Source organism: Lynx canadensis, chromosome B3 (genome assembly GCF_007474595.2).
Source record: "Lynx canadensis isolate LIC74 chromosome B3, mLynCan4.pri.v2, whole genome shotgun sequence".
Taxonomy (NCBI): domain Eukaryota; kingdom Metazoa; phylum Chordata; class Mammalia; order Carnivora; family Felidae; genus Lynx; species Lynx canadensis.
The window spans coordinates 99,958,287-99,975,201 of NC_044308.2; the positions used below are offsets into that span (position 1 = coordinate 99,958,287).

Genomic DNA, 16,915 nt, shown 5'->3' on the forward strand with positions numbered 1-16,915 from the left:
CCAGTTAACTCATTCCAGTTGTGTCTAATTTGAATTTTTTATTTTAGTTATTGTACCTTTTGTTTCTAAAAGTTCTGTTTGGGGGGCGCCTGGGTGGCGCAGTCGGTTAAGCATCCGCCTTCAGCCAGGTCACGATCTTGCTGTCCGTGAGTTCGAGCCCCGCGTCAGGCTCTGGGCTGATGGCTCGGAGCCTGGAGCCTGTTTCAGATTCTGTGTCTCCCTCTCTCTCTGCCCCTCCCCCGTTCATGCTCTGTCTCTCTCTGTCCCAAAAATAAATAAAAAACGTTGAAAAAAAAAAAAAAACTTTAAAAGTTCTGTTTGGATCTTTTTCAAATCCACTCTGGTGCCTTCTGTAACAGCCTATTTTCTGCTGTTTCTTGCCTTTTATTTCTTGAAGCACAGTAAATATAGTTGTTTTTATAATATGTGTCTCTGAATATTAATATCTGAAGTTTTTATTAGTTTGTGTTTACTCTGAGCTAGTTCTCATTCATAGTGTGCTTGGTTTTTCTTTGTGTGCTTGCTTATCCTTTACTACATGTAGATCATTTTCTCTGAAAAACTTATTTGGAGGAATCATTTGAAGCCTAGTATGAAAGTGGCTTTCCCCCAAAAGGGTATGTTTTTTCCAGGTTCCTAGTGTCAGAAGCTGTTTGGGACTATTTAAAACTGAATTCATTACTTGATGTTCTCTTGAACCACATAGATTGTCAATTTGGTTTGCCTGTCTTCTCAAGGGCTAGATGTAGTTCTGGATTTTGAGGGGGTGATTTTACTTTCGGGGTTTGTGTGGGTTCTTTTCTTTTCTTGCTTATTTGGTATCTAAACATCTTTCTTTGTAGTAGTCAAGGTGGAGGTTGTTGCTGTTGTTTTTCTTACTTTACTTTTACCCCACAGGTGTAGCCCTTTGGAGTCCCAACTTTTCATCATGAGGGTTTGATTCTGGCCCCCATGACAAAGCCGAAGTCAAATTAGCTCACATGGACAAATCTTTTTCAGGGAAAACACCTAAGTAATATATTTAGATTTTTGATCTGGCAATTTCTTGGTCTCTTGTCAGCCCTTCAATCCTTTTAAAGAAAGACTATTTTAAAAATTACCTACCATGTTGAACTGTAGTCAGTAACAGGATTGATCCAAATGATATAGGCTGCCATATCCTTGGAACCACCTGGTAGTAGTTGTTTTCAGTTGCATATTTCTTTCAGGTATTTGATTCATGCCTCCTTGTGGGGATGCCTAGATGACATTCTGGTTAAATGGTATTATGAGCTTATCAGTGGGCACTTCTCTGCCTTCTTAACAGTTGGCCAAATTGCCCTCCAAATATTATCTCTTTTACATTAATACCAGCAAATAGTTTTGGGGCGCCTGGGTGGCGCAGTCGGTTAAGCGTCCGACTTCAGCCAGGTCACGATCTCGCGGTCCGTGAGTTCGAGCCCCGCATCGGGCTCTGGGCTGATGGCTCAGAGCCTGGAGCCTGTTTCCAATTCTGTGTTTCCCTCTCTCTCTGCCCCTCCCCCGTTCATGCTCTGTCTCTCTCTGTCCCAAAAATAAATAAACGTTGAAAAAAATAAAAATTAAAAAAAAAAAATACCAGCAAATAGTTTTATATTTGGTATCTTTTCACTTTTTTGACATCTTGATCTCTCATCCCTATCTGATGCTAGTGAATAGTCACTATTGATAAGACACTCTTCTCTCTTGCCTAAAGGCACTGAAGTGATAACATGGTCCCTTGGTTCTTCCTACCTCTCTGACAGCGGCTTAAAATACTTGAGTTCCCTGGGACTCAGTCTATTTTCATTCTGCATTCTTTCTCTAGGTGATCTCACCCTTTCTCAAGGATTTAAACACCATCTATATGCTGAGGACTCCCAAATTGATCTCTCTGACCCCTAACTGTTGGCATGCCCTAAGTTTAGCAATTGAAATGTCTTTGTGTTCTACCTACATTCATTCCCTTGTCTTTTCATTCAGTCTGTGGCTTTAAATATTATCCATACCCTGACAACTCCTAAATCTTTAGATCAGACCTCTTCTTTCAACTCTTGATTTGTATATCCAATTGAATGTCTAATAAGAATCTTAAACTTAACAGTTAAAAATTAAACTCCTGATTCTCCACCCACCTCCCAACCTGCTCCTACTGTTTATCCTACCCCAGTTGATAGTAATTCTATTCTTCCAGTTGCTCAGCTCCAAGATCTTGGGTGTGTCCTGACTTGTCTCTTTCTCTTATACCTCACATTTAATCCATCAGCAAATCCTGTCAGCTATACTTTCAAAATATATCCAGAATCTTTACCATCCTAGGCCAAGCCATACCCTCAATACTCATCTGAATTGTTGCAGTTGTCCTCCAACTATTCTGCCTTCTGTCAGAGTACTTAGCAGTCAGAGTAATCACTATGCCTGAAAAATTAGATCATATCACTCTCCTGGATACTCAGAGCCATCTAATGACTTCCCATCACACTTAGAATATGAGGTCTTTGCCATGGCTTACAAAACCTTGGATGATATGACCTTTGACTGTACATCCAACCTCATTTTCTACTATTCGTTCTTCACATTCTATCCAATGATCTCTTTGGTGTTCTTCAATCATGTCAGGCTTTTTCCCAACTCAGGACCTTTGCACTTGCTATTCCCTCTATTCAAAACATTTTTTTTTCTTTCTCACAAAGACCCCTAAGTCTTGCTCCCTTGCTTCTTTTTTATTTTCTTTTCAAATATCTTCAGTAAGACTTTCCTTAACCACTCCTTATTTAAAAAGTCTCCCATACCACTTCCTGTCCACCTTTGCATTATTCTTCTTCATAAAAAGTTCTGATCACATAACTAACTGTATTTCCTTGTTTATTTTCTATCTCACATGCACTAGGGTGTAACTTCCATGAAGGGAAAGGGACTATGTTTTATTTGCACTGCCAAAAAGAGTTACACTCATTTTTACTTTCACAATTTCTGTGGGTCAGGAGTCCAGGCATGAATTTACTGTGTCTTCTGCTCAGGGTTTCACAAGCTGCATTCTTACCTGGAAGTGCAAGGAGGATGAATCCACTTCCAAATTCATTCAGACTGTTAACAGAATTTATTTCCTTGGGTTACATGACTGAGAGCCCCAGGTTTTTGGCTGGCTGCTGACCAGAGGTCATCTTCAGGTCCAAGAGGCTGCCTGCAAGGTCTAGAGGAAATCCTACTTACTTCATTAAGCCAGGAAAGACAGTCTCTAAGTTCATGTTAGCAAGATGGATACACATACTGTAATTACAGAGTGACATCCATCACCTTAGCTATATTCTGTTGGTTGGAAGCAAGTCATGGGTGCCACCCACACTTGAAGGGAGTGAATTATTGAACATACGGTGGCCACCCTGGGTTCTGTCAACTAAACTAGTGTACAACTGGTGAATAGATGAACAAAACTATAATCAGTTTATTTACATGAGGTTTTTAATCCAGAGAGTCCCTCTTTGCTCAAAGATAAACCATCAAATAGAAATTATTTTGATATTTTAAGGTTCCCACAACGGTCTATGCAATTGTTGTTTTGGGAAAACTGAAATGATTTGTCTGTATTTGTCAAGTCACAATTGCCAAGGTAAATGACTTTCCCATATTTCTAAAATGTCAGCAAAATATTTTTGCTAACTTAGTAGATTTGACAATAAAGAACAATGGCAATTTCTCCATGTCTTCTAATTTCAATTTTATCATACTTTTTTCTTTTCCCTAATTCAGCAGGTTTGAGAGTCATTATGACACTTGGTAAAAAAAAAAAAAAAAAAAAAAAAAGGCGGTGGGAAGGACAGTGTCCATTAAGAACGTCTTTGATGAAGCAGTAAAATTGTTAATGTATTTGATTGAATTTTGAAACTTTTATGTGTATCTTATTAATGTTAAGTGACAAAATGGCAAGTACAGATAAAGAACTGCTGTAGCATCCCAAAGTGTGAAGTTTGTCTTGAGAAAAAACAATTGTGTGATTGTATCGAGAGTTGAGCTAGCTAATTTTTGTTTGTTTTTTCCATAGAGTACCATTTGTGCTGGAAAGAAGGACAAACTGTGGTTATCTAGACTTGCATATTTGGCAGACATTTTCTAAAATATTAATGAAGTAAGCCAAACAGTACTGAGCCAACCTGGCACTCTTGATGTAACCCCCACTTACTCATTACATGCTAACTTTTTCATTTATCGTTGGATTCAATTTGCTAATATTTGCTACAGATTTTGTGTGCATGCCTATGAAGAATATTGGCTGTTTTATTGTAATGTCTTTCTGTAGATTTTGATTTCAGGGCAATACAGACCAAGCCTATCCTTTTCTTCTGTTTTTTTGTTTGTTTGTTTGTTTGTTTTTTTGTTGTTTGTTTGTTTGTTTTTGGAAGAGCTTGATTCATATTATTTCTTCTGAAATGTTTGGATAAATTTGCCAGTGAAATAGTCTGGGCCTGGGGCTTTCTTTTGTGGGAACAATTATTGTTACTTTTATTTAGAGAGAGAGAAAGCATGAACTAGGGAGAAGGGTAGAGGGAGAGAGACAGGGAATCTCAAATCAGGCTCCATGCTCACTCAGTGCAGAGCCTGAAGCAGGGCTCCTGGGATCATGACCTGAGCCAAAATCAAGAGTCGGGCGCTCAACCAACTGAGCCACCCAGGCACTCCTGTGGAGACATTTTAAACTACAAATTCGATTTCTTCAATAGATATAGGGTAAATAATGTTACCTATTTCTTCTTGAGTGAGAGTTGATGTTTGGGTCTTTTAAGGAATTTATCTAATTCATCTAAGTCAGGGGTTGACAAACTTTTTTTTTAAATGCTACATAACAAATATTTTAGGCTAGCAGGCTACATGGTCTCTGCTACAACTACTCAGCCATACACAATATGTAAACAAATATGCAGTGCTGTATTCCAATAAAACTTTATTTACAAAACAGGCAATAAATAGCCCACCTCTAAATTACCAAATTTATTATATTAAGTTCTTAATAATATTGCCTTACTATCTCTTTAATGTCTATAGAATCTGTAGTGATGTTCCCTTTCTTGTTCCTAATATTGGTGGTCTGTGTCTTTTTTCTTTGACTGCTCTAGCTAGAGGTTTATCATTTTTATTGACCATCTTTAAAAAATTCAGCTTTTGGGGGCGCCTGGGTGGCGCAGTCGGTTAAGCGTCCGACTTCAGCCAGGTCACGATCTCACTGTCTGTGAGTTCGAGCCCCGCGTCAGGCTCTGGGCTGATGGCTCGGAGCCTGGAGCCTGTTTCCGATTCTGTGTCTCCCTCTCTCTCTGCCCCTCCCCCGTTCATGCTCTGTCTCTGTCTGTCCCAAAAATAAATAAAAACGTTGAAAAAAAAAAATTCAGCTTTTGGTTTCATTAATTTTAGTCTGTTGTTTTCCTGTTTTCAATTCATTGCTTTATGCTTTTACCTTTAAAAATTTTTTTTCTTCTTATTTTGGATCTAAATTGCTCCTCTTTTTCTAGTTTCCTGAGATAGGGGTTTAGATTATTCAGATCCTTGTTTTCAAATCTAGATATTTAGTGCTATATCTTTCCCTCTAAGCCCAGTTTTAGCTGTGTCATACATCTTAATATGTTTTCTTTTTATTTTCATTCAATTCAAAATTTGTCTGATTCTTTGAATTTTTCTTTGACTCATGGCTATTTAGAAGAACAGTGATTAATTTATGGAAGTTTGGAAAATTCCCAAATATCTTTCTATTATTGATATCTAGTCTAATTCTGTTGCGGCCAGAGAACAAACTTTATATGGCTTAATCTCTTTGATTAGTTTAGATTTATTACATGACCCAAAATATAATCTACTTTGGTGAATATTTCATGTGCACTTAAAAAAAGAATGTGTATTCTCTTGTTAGGTGGAATGTCCTGTAAATGTCAGTTAAGTAAAGTTAATTATTGTTCAGGTCTTTTAGACCCTTGTAGATATTCTGTTTATTATTATATCAATTACTGAGAGAGTGTTGATGTCTCTAGCTATTTAATGGATTTGTCTGTTCTTCACAGTTCTATCAGCTTTTAAAGATCTCTTTTTATTTTTTATTATTTTTTTTTCAACGTTTATTTATTTTTGGGACAGAGAGAGACAGAGCATGAACGGGGGAGGGGCAGAGAGAGAGGGAGACACAGAATCAGAAACAGGCTCCAGGCTCTGAGCCATCAGCCCAGAGCCCAACGCGGGGCTCGAACTCACGGACCGCGAGATCGTGACCTGGCTGAAGTCGGACGCTTAACCGACTGCGCCACCCAGGCGCCCCTAAAGATCTCTTTTTAGATGCATGTGCATTTAGAATTGTTACATCCTCTTAACGAATCGACCTCTTTGTCATTATGTAACCTGCTTCTTTATTCAGGCTAAAAGTCCTTGTTCTGGTCTATTTTGCCTGATATTAATATAGCCACCACTCCAGTTATCTTTTTTGATTGGTGCTTCCAAGTTATATCTCATCTCATTATTTTTTAACCTATTTACATCTTCATGTTTAAAGTTGGGGTTTTTTGTAAAGTATAGAGAATTCTTTTAAAATCTACTCTGACTGGGGTGCCTGGGTGCCCCATTTGATTAAGTGCCAGACTCTTCATTTTGGCTCAGATCGTGATCTCACAGTCATGAGGTCAAGCCCCACATCAGGCTCCACGCTGGGCACAGAGCCTGCTTAAAATTCTCTCCCTCTCCCTCTGCCCCTCCCTTGCTCATGCTCTCTCTCTCTCTCAAAAAAAAAAAAAAATCTACTCTAACAATTTCTGCCTTTGAATTGGGGTGTATAGACCATTTACTTTAATATAGGTATTGCTATGTGTGTATTTAACTCTATCATTTTGTCAGCTTTTTCTTATTTGTCCTATTTTTGTTACAGTCTTGCCTTCTTTTGGATTATTTTCTAGTTAGTTTTATCTTTTATTTTATTATTTAGTTGTATCTTTTTTTTATTTTTAGTGATTGCTCAGGGACTTATAACAATTTACCTCTAAATAATACTATACTACTTCACATAAAATAGACCTTTACTACATTATATTTCAATTTCTTCCCTCATTCTTTGTGCTGTGTTATTGTCAGATTTTTTTTATTGTCATAGATTTTACTTTTATATATGTGTGAATCTCACAATATATTGTTCCAGTTTTTGCTTTAGACTAGGGGTTGGCAAATTATGGCCAGCAGGCCAAATCCAACCTATGGCCTGATTTTGTATGGCCCCTATTTTTTTTTTTTAGAGTTGTAAAAAGGAGAGAGTGAGAGAGAACAAGAGAGGGAACAAGGATGGGAATCTGTTTCTTTGCCTAGCTTCAAGATTTTATCTTTGTTTTTTAGTAATTTAACTATTATGTGTCTAGGTGTTTTATTTGTAAATTATCCTACTTGGAGATTTGTGAGCATCTTAGATCTGTTATTTATTGTCTTTCACTAATTTTTGAAATTTCTCAGCCACTATCTCTTCAAATACTTCTGCTTTGTCTCTTTTTCTCCTGGAATTCCAATTTCATGTGTGTTAAATTGTTTGATATTATCCCCCAGGTTTTGATTCATCTGTCTTGTTTTATTCACTTATTATTGTTCTCTTTGTGTTTCACTTTGGGTAATTTCCACTGACCTATTTTCAAATTCCACTTCTTTCCTCAGCTGTGCCAAGTCTATTGATGAACCCACCAAAGGCATTCTTCATTGCTGTTAGCATGTTTTGTCATCTCTAGCATTTCCATCCCAGCTAAAATTTACCATTGTTCAGGCAGGTTGTCCATCTTTTCCATCAAATCCTTTAACACCTCAATCCCAGTTACTTTATGGTCTCAGCCTCACAGTTCCAATATTTGGGAGTCTCTGAGTTTAGTTCCATCATGCTTCATCTCTTCACAATGGGTTTTTTCTTACATTTCTTTTAGTCTTAGAATTTTTGACTGAATGTCAGACATCTGTGGAGATTAGTAGAGAGAGATGAATAATGTCTACACCTGGCCATTAGTGTGAAGGTCTGAGCAAATCTAGTCAGTTGAAACTGGTTTTGATTTTGTTATTTTTACTTTTATCGTACTATGGTCTGTGTGTTCCTTTAGGGATGGGCTGCTGTCATCTTGGAGTCGGACCCAAGTGCCCGAGGTTTATTTCCTGGCTCTACCCTCAGCTTTCAGCAAGCCCTGGTTGCCTGTGTCATCCCACAATCTTGTGCTTCCCAAAGTCACAAACTGCTATTGTTTATTATTTCATACTGAGCTGATGATGGGTGGGGGTAGAAGTTCTTGGTTCTCCTTGGCCATTCTCAGACTTAGGTAGGGTCTGTGTACTTGGTATCTGTGGTAGTACCTTCTCAGAATTTCTGGCTCCTCCCCCATGGCAGCTAAACATGGCAGAGGCACTACTCACAGTTCTTGGACAGAAGTGTTCTTATGTCCTCCCAGTAATAGATTTCTGCTTGGTATTGGGGCAGGATCCTGGGCCTAAGAGATGTTCTGCCTCTCTCCAAGGGCAAAAAGTTTTGTACTTACCCCTTCCCCAGAGGCAATGGGCCCTGGATGCAGGAAGGTTTGCTCTGTCTCCACCAGTGTCTAATTGCTTTCTTATACCAGAGAAAGGTCTGAGGAAGTGAGTAGTATTTCACGTCTGTCATGCAATACCATTCCATCAACCATTACCTGCAGTTTTGTCCCTGAGGGATCTCTTCCTACCAAGCTCCTTCCCTAGGGGTTCTCATTAGTACCCAGTGGAGATTTATAGGAAGGAAACCCTGAGTGAATGAATGTTAATTATTGTCATATCAGGGCTCCCACTTATTCTAAGGGTATATTTTAATCCACATTTGGCCTTTAAAGAATACTCTAAAAATTCAGGTGATTCCTGTTGGAAGACAATTCTTCCAGGGTCTCCTATTTCCAAGTGATTTATGAATAGAAGCACTGACTTCATTTTGGACCACCTTTTCAGCCTGGGAAAATACAGATAGGTTTGATTACTGTCTACTGTCATAAAGATGTCTCCCTCGAGAGCTAAGGGCAAGCATGCTTAATACCTATTACAAAATATTTAGGTTCTCTGAGCTCAGGGTTCCTCCCTTGCAGTGCAACCCACTGCCTATATAGGTTTCACCTGGCCCTCTTCTGATGGCACTGTGGGATTGGGGATCAGAGATCTAGTACAAATACTGACCCTCTGATAAATGCTATTACAGTGAGTAATAAAGTCCTTTTTCTCTGATTCAGGAAACTGTGGCACACTAACTTATAATTTGAAGGTAAAGTAAAATCTTAGACTCTTCCAAAGATATATATATCTTTCTGCTTTAGTATTCTATTCTCTGCCAAAGGGGAAACCATTCATGTATCCTGTCTCCCCTTGAAAGGTCTTGTTGAGTTCCTTTGGTTACCTTCTCTGATGGGTGTTAAGGAAAATTATGATTTATGGGGCACCTGGGTGGTTCAGTTGTTAGAGCATCTGACTTCAGCTCAGGACATGATCTTGTGGTTTGTGGGTTCCAGCCCTGCATCAGGCTCTGTGCTGACAGCTCAGAGCCTGGAACCTCCTTCAGATTCTGTGTCTCCCTCTCACTCTGCCCCTCCCCTGCTCATGTTGTGTCTCTTTCTCTCTCAAAAATAGATGAACATTAAAAAATTTTTAATTATGATTTCTTGTTGTTAGGATGGGGTAACATTCTCTTGCAGCTTTCTACATCTTAAGGGGAGACACAGCTCCCAAGGTATACCTATTTGATTATGTTCTATTGCCAAAGATAGACACTTACTGATTTGTAAAGTCGATTGTTCTGCTAATGTACATGTTTAGCTTTTTAAAGCAGCATAAGCTCAGATGAGGAACTCTAAGAATTTTGAAAAACTGTCCATGGGATGTTTCATCACAGAGCTGGAAGCAATGGACTAAGAATGTTGACCTTCCAGCATAGGTGAGGCCAGAGAGGGTGAAAGAATCTGATTCATGAGAGACATTCTGCAGAATGTACATGTGAAGTGGCCACCAAGTCTTCTAGAAGACTGGGGTGTGTGTGTGGGCGACATTTAGGAAAACTATAACCACTTGGTGTTAGAGAGAGGGCTTTTGAAGCTCTCAAAAATGAATAGGAGTATATGACAGAAAACCCTGAAAAGGATACAAAGAACAGATAGAAGAACAGCAAGTGGTGTTGTGAGAAAACTCACTACATTCACTCTCACTTTCTGGTAAACAGAATCTAGATTTTTTTCTTTTATTTTTTTTATGTTTACTTATTTACTTTGAGGAAGAGAGCACAAGGGGAGGGGCAGGAGAGAGGAAGAGAGAGAATCCCAAGCAGGCTCCATGCTGTCATGCAGAGCCTGATGTAGGGCTCCATCTCATGAATTGGGAGATCATGATCTGAGCTGAAATCAAGAGCTGAACACCAACTGACTGAGCCACCCACGTGCCCCCAGAATCTAGACTTCTTTTGTGAGATTTACCTCTTCTGCATTGTGAAAGTCTGGTTAGGGCTCCCAACTAAAGTGCCCACTCTTCCCCTATCCAAGTTTCCCAGGATGCCCTGAGTCACAAAAGATAGAAAAGCAGTTGGAACTGATTCATCACTGAGCTGTTAGTTTCTCATACATTGATCCTAGAACAGCCTTGGTTCCCATCTTCTTAAAATGTGGCTTAATTTTTCCTCTAACTCTGTGAATTACCCAATATTCCCATTTTGCTTAAGTTTCTGTTACCTGCAACCAAAGAAACCCAATTGATACAGGGTAATACAGGTCAATTGATAATACAGTATCCATTGATACAGGTCCAACAGAGGGCATGACGGAGGTCAAAGGAAGCTTTTGAACATAGGTAGCCTGAAATCTAGATACTTTATTTGAAATTACTAAAAGAACATCTCAACAACTGTCAAATTGGGTATGGTACAATAATCGATTTTATGTTTCTGTGTGCTTATAGTTAATTAGCATTTTCTAATGGTTAGGCTAGTGTTATTTTATTGCTACAACTATAATTAGAGTTCATTCTCATATCTCCCATGTTAGAAATCAAAACAAATGAGAATGAACTGATATAATATCCATTACATGCTACAGGAAAAATATCAAGAAGGGGGTGCTAACAGTAGCAAATGATCTATGTTACAATGAAATATAGCTATTTTTGCTTTTTAAGATTCTATTTATGAACCCAATTGTACTAGGCAAACTGTATGTGCAGAAAATTTCAAGAACCAGATACCCCAAGGAGGTATTAAAAGGGAGAAATATAGTGGAGCGCAAAGTACGATGTTCTCAACAAATGTCTCAAAAATATGCACCAAGCAAAAATGAGACAAACTGCTACAAACAGATAACCCTGACAAGTAAGTGCTTTTGGAATGAAAAATTAATTTTTTGGCTAATCTTTCCCTCTCATTATATAGATGAGGCTCTATGGCTTCTCCTCTCCATTATATAGATGAGGGAGACCAATTGATTTTTCCAAAGCTTACAAAGGTACATTTCACACATGGCTTAGATCGGGGAGCCTTTTTGTGAAGAGGATAGCAGAATGTTTAAATTCTCTTCAACTTAGCAATATAACTTGTAGAATTAAGAGGTTTTAAGATTCTCTTATATACATTTTTATATATTATAAATATGTTATATAGATTATCATACATAACTATAATGTATATAATTGTGTGTGTGTGTGTGTGTATACATCTCATCCTGAGTCCTTTTTAGTGTTATCTCATTACTGTTCAAAAATATAAAAAAGAATTTATAATAAAAGATATGGTTGTGTTCAGATATAATTGGGATAAGACCACCTAATATGTATTTATCTTTAATATCCAAGATTTTTTTCAAATATAACTAAGCAGAATAAGAACATTCTACCACAGGTTAGTTTCAAACAAGATTACTCAACCTTGGCGCTACTGATATTTGGGCAGGATAATTCTTTGTTGTGAGGGGCTGTCCAATGCATGATAGGGTATCTAGCAGCATCCGTGGCCTCTACCCACCCCTAGATGCTAGTAATACCCTTAGTCACAAGCAAAAATGTCTCCTGACATTGCAAAATGTCCCCTCGGGGCAAAACTCCTTGGTTTTTTTATCTTTTTTTTTTTTTTTTTAATTTTTTTTTTTTTTCCCAACGTTTATTTATTTTTGGGACAGAGAGAGACAGAGCATGAACGGGGGAGGGGCAGAGAGAGAGGGAGACACAGAATCGGAAACAGGCTCCAGGCTCTGAGCCATCAGCCCAGAGCCCGATGCGGGGCTCGAACTCCCAGACCGCGAGATCGTGACCTGGCTGAAGTCGGACGCTTAACCGACTGCGCCACCCAGGCGCCCCAAAACTCCTTGGTTTAAAAACACTGGTTTTAACATCATGTCCACAACAAAGCAAATACAACTTCCAGCTGTATGATAACACTCTGAAGTCAACTAGAGTTGAATTTTTAGAGTTAAACCTAGAGTTAAATTTTTATTCTAATTCAAAATATATCATGGCTAGACCCAAGTTAAATTAATTATACCAGTTTTTGTCTAGAGCTGAACTTCCAATACAGTAGTCAGTCACTAGTCACATCAGAAGGGAGATATATAGTGAGGGTGAAATACGCACTGGATTTTGAAGACTTGACAGAAAAAAAGAATGTAAAAATATCGTAATTTTTATGTTAACTGAGCTAGTTTGGGTATACTTGGTGAATTATTAAAATTAATTTCATCTGCTTTTACTTTTTTTAAAGGCGCTACTATAAAATTCTAAGTTACATATATGGCTCACATTATATTTCCATTGGACAACAATGGCCTAGAGACTGGAAGTGATTTAGTATTAATTTATAATGAATTCTTCAGTCTACCAAATAAGCTACAAAGACTTTGTAAAGCTCTCCACAACCCTATGAAACCAGCTCATAACTCTTATGAGCATCACAATTCTTTATTGTCATGCCTAAATGATTTGTCTCCTTCTTTAAACCAATTACTTCTATTCCAATGCTTTATTCTCAGTGTTTCAACTGGTTCTTTTCTGATTGTTGATTTATCTTCATGTTGTTTTTTATCATTCTTCTGCATGTTAGTTTCTTTTGTACACTCAGGCTCTTTCCTTGTGGGATGTTGCGATGCTGCGGCATCCATCATACTTAGAAAATCATAAGCAGGAAGAGGAGGTTTCCATTCCTGAGCAGGTAAAATTGCTGGAAGGAAGATACAACCAAAGGTTAATAATAACATCATCATACAGATACACTATAAAATATTTTATTTTGAAAAATATATGTGTAAGAGTAAAGGCTTTATCAGTTTTTACTTATCTAAACAAAACTAGATTTTGTCATTGTCTAAGAAACTTGATACATCTGTCATTACTAGCCATTTTCATTTTTTATATTATATTTGCAAACTATTCTATTCTAAATAAAAGTTAGTATTAATAGAAAAAAATAAGGTCCAGAATCTCCCTGCTAGTTAACCCTTGTTGAGGTTAAAAAAAAAAAAAATAGCAATATGGTAATGAGATTACATACAGATACAAGTTAAAATGAAAAAGCCTCCTGTTACCCACCTTACCCAACTTTATCCCAAAAAACTGAAAATTTTTTAAAATTCCAGTATAAATAACATAGTGTTTTATTAGTTTCAGGTATACAATATAGTGATTCATCAATTCTACACATTACTCTCTGCTCATCTTGCTAAGTGTACTCTTAATCCCTTTACCTAGTTCACCCATCCCTCCACCCACCTTCCCTCTGGTAATCATCAGTTTGTTCTCTGTAATTAAGAGTCTGTTTTTTGGTTTGTCTCTTTTTTTCTTCAATTTGTTTCGTTTTTTAAATTCCATATATGAGTGAAGCCATATGGTATTTGTTTTTCTCTGACTTATTTCATTTAGCATTATAACTTCTAGGTCCATCCATGCTGTTGCAAATGGCAAGACTTATTTCTTTATGGCTGAGTAATATTCCATTGTGTATATATATACCACATCCTCAATTATCCATTTATCTACCAATAAACAGCTTGCTTCCATAGTTTGGCTGTTGTAAATAATGCTGCAATAAATATAAATGCTGCATATATCTTTTTGAATTAGCATTTTCATATTTCATGGGTAAATACCCTATAGCGGAATTATTGAATCATACGGTCTTCTATTTTTTTTTAATTTTTTGGAGACCCTCCATGCTGTTTTCCAAAGGGGATGCTCCAGTTTGTAATCCCCCAACAATGCATGAGGGTTCCTTATTCTCTGCATCCTCATCAATACTTGTTGTTACTTGTGTTTTTTATTTTAGCCATCCTGACAGGTGTGAGGTGATATTTCATTATGGTTTTGATTTGCATTTCTCTGATGATTAGTGATGTTGAGCATCTTTTCATGGGTTTGTTGACCATCTGGATGTCTTCTTTGGAGAACTATCTGTTCATGTCTTCTGCCCATATTTTAATTGCATTATTTGGTTTTTTGGTGCTGAGTTGCATAAGTTCTTTATATTTTTTGGATATTAACCCTTTCTCAGCATGTCATTTGTGAATGTCTTCTCCCATTCAGTAGACTGTCTTTTAGTTTTGTTGATTGTTTCCTATGCTATGCAGAAGCTTTTTATTTTGGTGGGTCCCAATAGTTTATTTTTGCTTTTGTTTCCCTTGCCCTAGGAGACATTATTAGAAAAATGTTGCTATGGGTAATGTCAAAGAGGTTATTCCCTTTGCTCTCTTTTAGAATTTTTATGGTTTCAGGCATCACATTTAAGTCCTAATCCATTTCGAGTTTATTTTTGTGTGTGGTGTGAGAAAGTAGTCCAGTTTCATTCTTTTGCATGTAGCTGTCCAGTTTCCCAACACCATTGTTGAAGAGACTATCTTTTTCTCATTACATATTCTCACCTCCTTTGTCAAAGATTAATTGACCACATGATTGCAGGTTTATTTTTGGGCTATCTATTGTTTCATTGATCTGTGTGTCTATTTTTATGCCAGTACCATACTGTTGTGGTTACCACAGCTTTGTAGTACATCTTGAAATGTGGGATTGTGATACCTCCAATTTTATTCTTTCACGAGATTGCTTTAGCTGTTTCAGGGTCTTTTTTTCTGGTTCCATACACATTTTAGGGCTGTTCTAGTTCTGTGAAAAATGATATTGCTATTTGGTTTGGGATTACATTAAAATCTGAAGATTGCTTTGGGTAGTATGGACATTTTAACAATACTAATTCTTCTAACCCATAAGCATGGCACATCTTTCCATTTGTTTATGTTGTCTTTGTTTCATCAATGTTTTATAGTTTTCATAGTATAGTTCTTTTACCTCCTTGGTTAAGTTTACTTCTAGGTATTTTATTATTCTTGGTGAAATTTTAAACGGGATTGTTTTCTTACTATCTCTACTACTTCATTGTTACTGTACAGAAATGCAATGGATTTCAATATATTGACTTTTTATTTATTTATTTATTTATTTATTTTTTATTTTTTTATTAAAAAATTTTTTTTTCAACGTTTATTTATTTTTGGGACAGAGAGAGACAGAGCATGAACGGGGGAGGGGCAGAGAGAGAGGGAGACACAGAATCGGAAACAGGCTCCAGGCTCTGAGCCGTCAGCACAGAGCCCGACGCGGGGCTCGAACTCCCCGACCGCGAGATCGTGACCTGGCTGAAGTCGGACGCTTAACCGACTGCGCCACCCAGGCGCCCCTCAATATATTGACTTTGTATCTTGCAACCTTATGGAATTCATTGATCAGTTTTTTAACGGAGTCTTTAGGGTTTTCTACATATAGGATCATGTCATCTACAAATAGTGACAGATTTACTTCTTCCTTAGCAATATGGATGCCTTTTATTTCTTTTTGTCTCATTGCTGTGGTTAGGACTTCTAGTACCATGCTGAATAAAAGAGGTGACAGTGGACATCCTTTCTTTTTCCTACTCTTAGAGGAAAAGCTCTCAGTTTTTCACTGAGTTCAATGATGTTAACTGTAGGTTTTTCATATACAGACTTTATTATGTTGAGGTATGTTCCCTGTAAACTTACTTTGTTGAGACTTTTTATCATGAATGCATGTTATGATTTGTGAAATGCTTTTTTTTTTTTTTTTTTTGCATCTACTGAAGTGATCATATGGTTTTTATCCTTGGTCTTGTTGATGTGATGCATCACAATGATGATAATTTGTGGATATTGAATCATCCTTGCATCCCAGGAATAAATCCCACTTGATCACGGTGAGTAATTTTCTTAATGTATTTTTGAATTCTGTTTGCTAATATTTTGTTGAGGATTTTTGTATCTATGTTCATCAGAGCTTTGGCCTATAGTTCCTTTTTGTAGGGTCTTTATCTGATTTTGATATCGTGGTAATGCTGGCCTCCTAGAATGAATTTGAAAGCTTTCCTTACTCTTCTATTTTTTGGAATATTTTGAGAACAAGGTATTAACTTCCTTAAATGTTTGGTAGAATTCACCTTTGTAGCCGTCTGGTCCTGGATTTTTGTTTGTTGGGAGTCTTTGATTATTGACTCATTTTCATTGCTGATAATCAGTCTGTTCAATTTTTCTGTTTCTCCCTGATTCAGTTCTGGGAGGTTCTAGGTGTGTAGGAATTTGTCTATTTCTTCTAAGTTGTCCAATTTGATAGCATATGATTTTTCATAATATTCTCTTATAATCCTTTGTATTTCTGTGGTGTCGATTGTTATTTTGCCTCTATCATTTCTGATTTTATGTGTTTGAGTCCTCTCACTTTTTTTTTCCTCCCATGATCTGGCTAAAGGTTTATCAATTTTGTTGATCTTTTCAAAGAACTAGCTCCTGGTTTCACTGATTTTTTTTTTTTTTTTTTTTAGCTTTTCTGTACTTTATATGGGCTCTGATCTTTATTATTTCCTTCCTTCTACTGGTTTTGGGTTTTGTTTGTTCTTTTT

At 37.2% G+C, this 16,915-nt stretch overlaps 1 protein-coding gene across 2 annotated transcripts in view; it reads right to left on the reverse strand.

The window, feature by feature from the left end:
• Window positions 1-12,803: 12,803 nt before the first annotated feature.
• The window catches only part of TXNDC16 (thioredoxin domain containing 16), a 138,037-nt gene continuing 133,925 nt past the window's right edge, over window positions 12,804-16,915 (reverse strand). For both annotated transcript variants that reach the window (XM_032593710.1, XM_030319105.2), the window contains exon 21: window positions 12,804-13,180. In XM_032593710.1, the coding sequence (XP_032449601.1) occupies window positions 12,912-13,180 (269 nt within the window). In that variant the 3' untranslated portion in view covers window positions 12,804-12,911. The remainder of the gene's footprint in view (window positions 13,181-16,915) is intronic.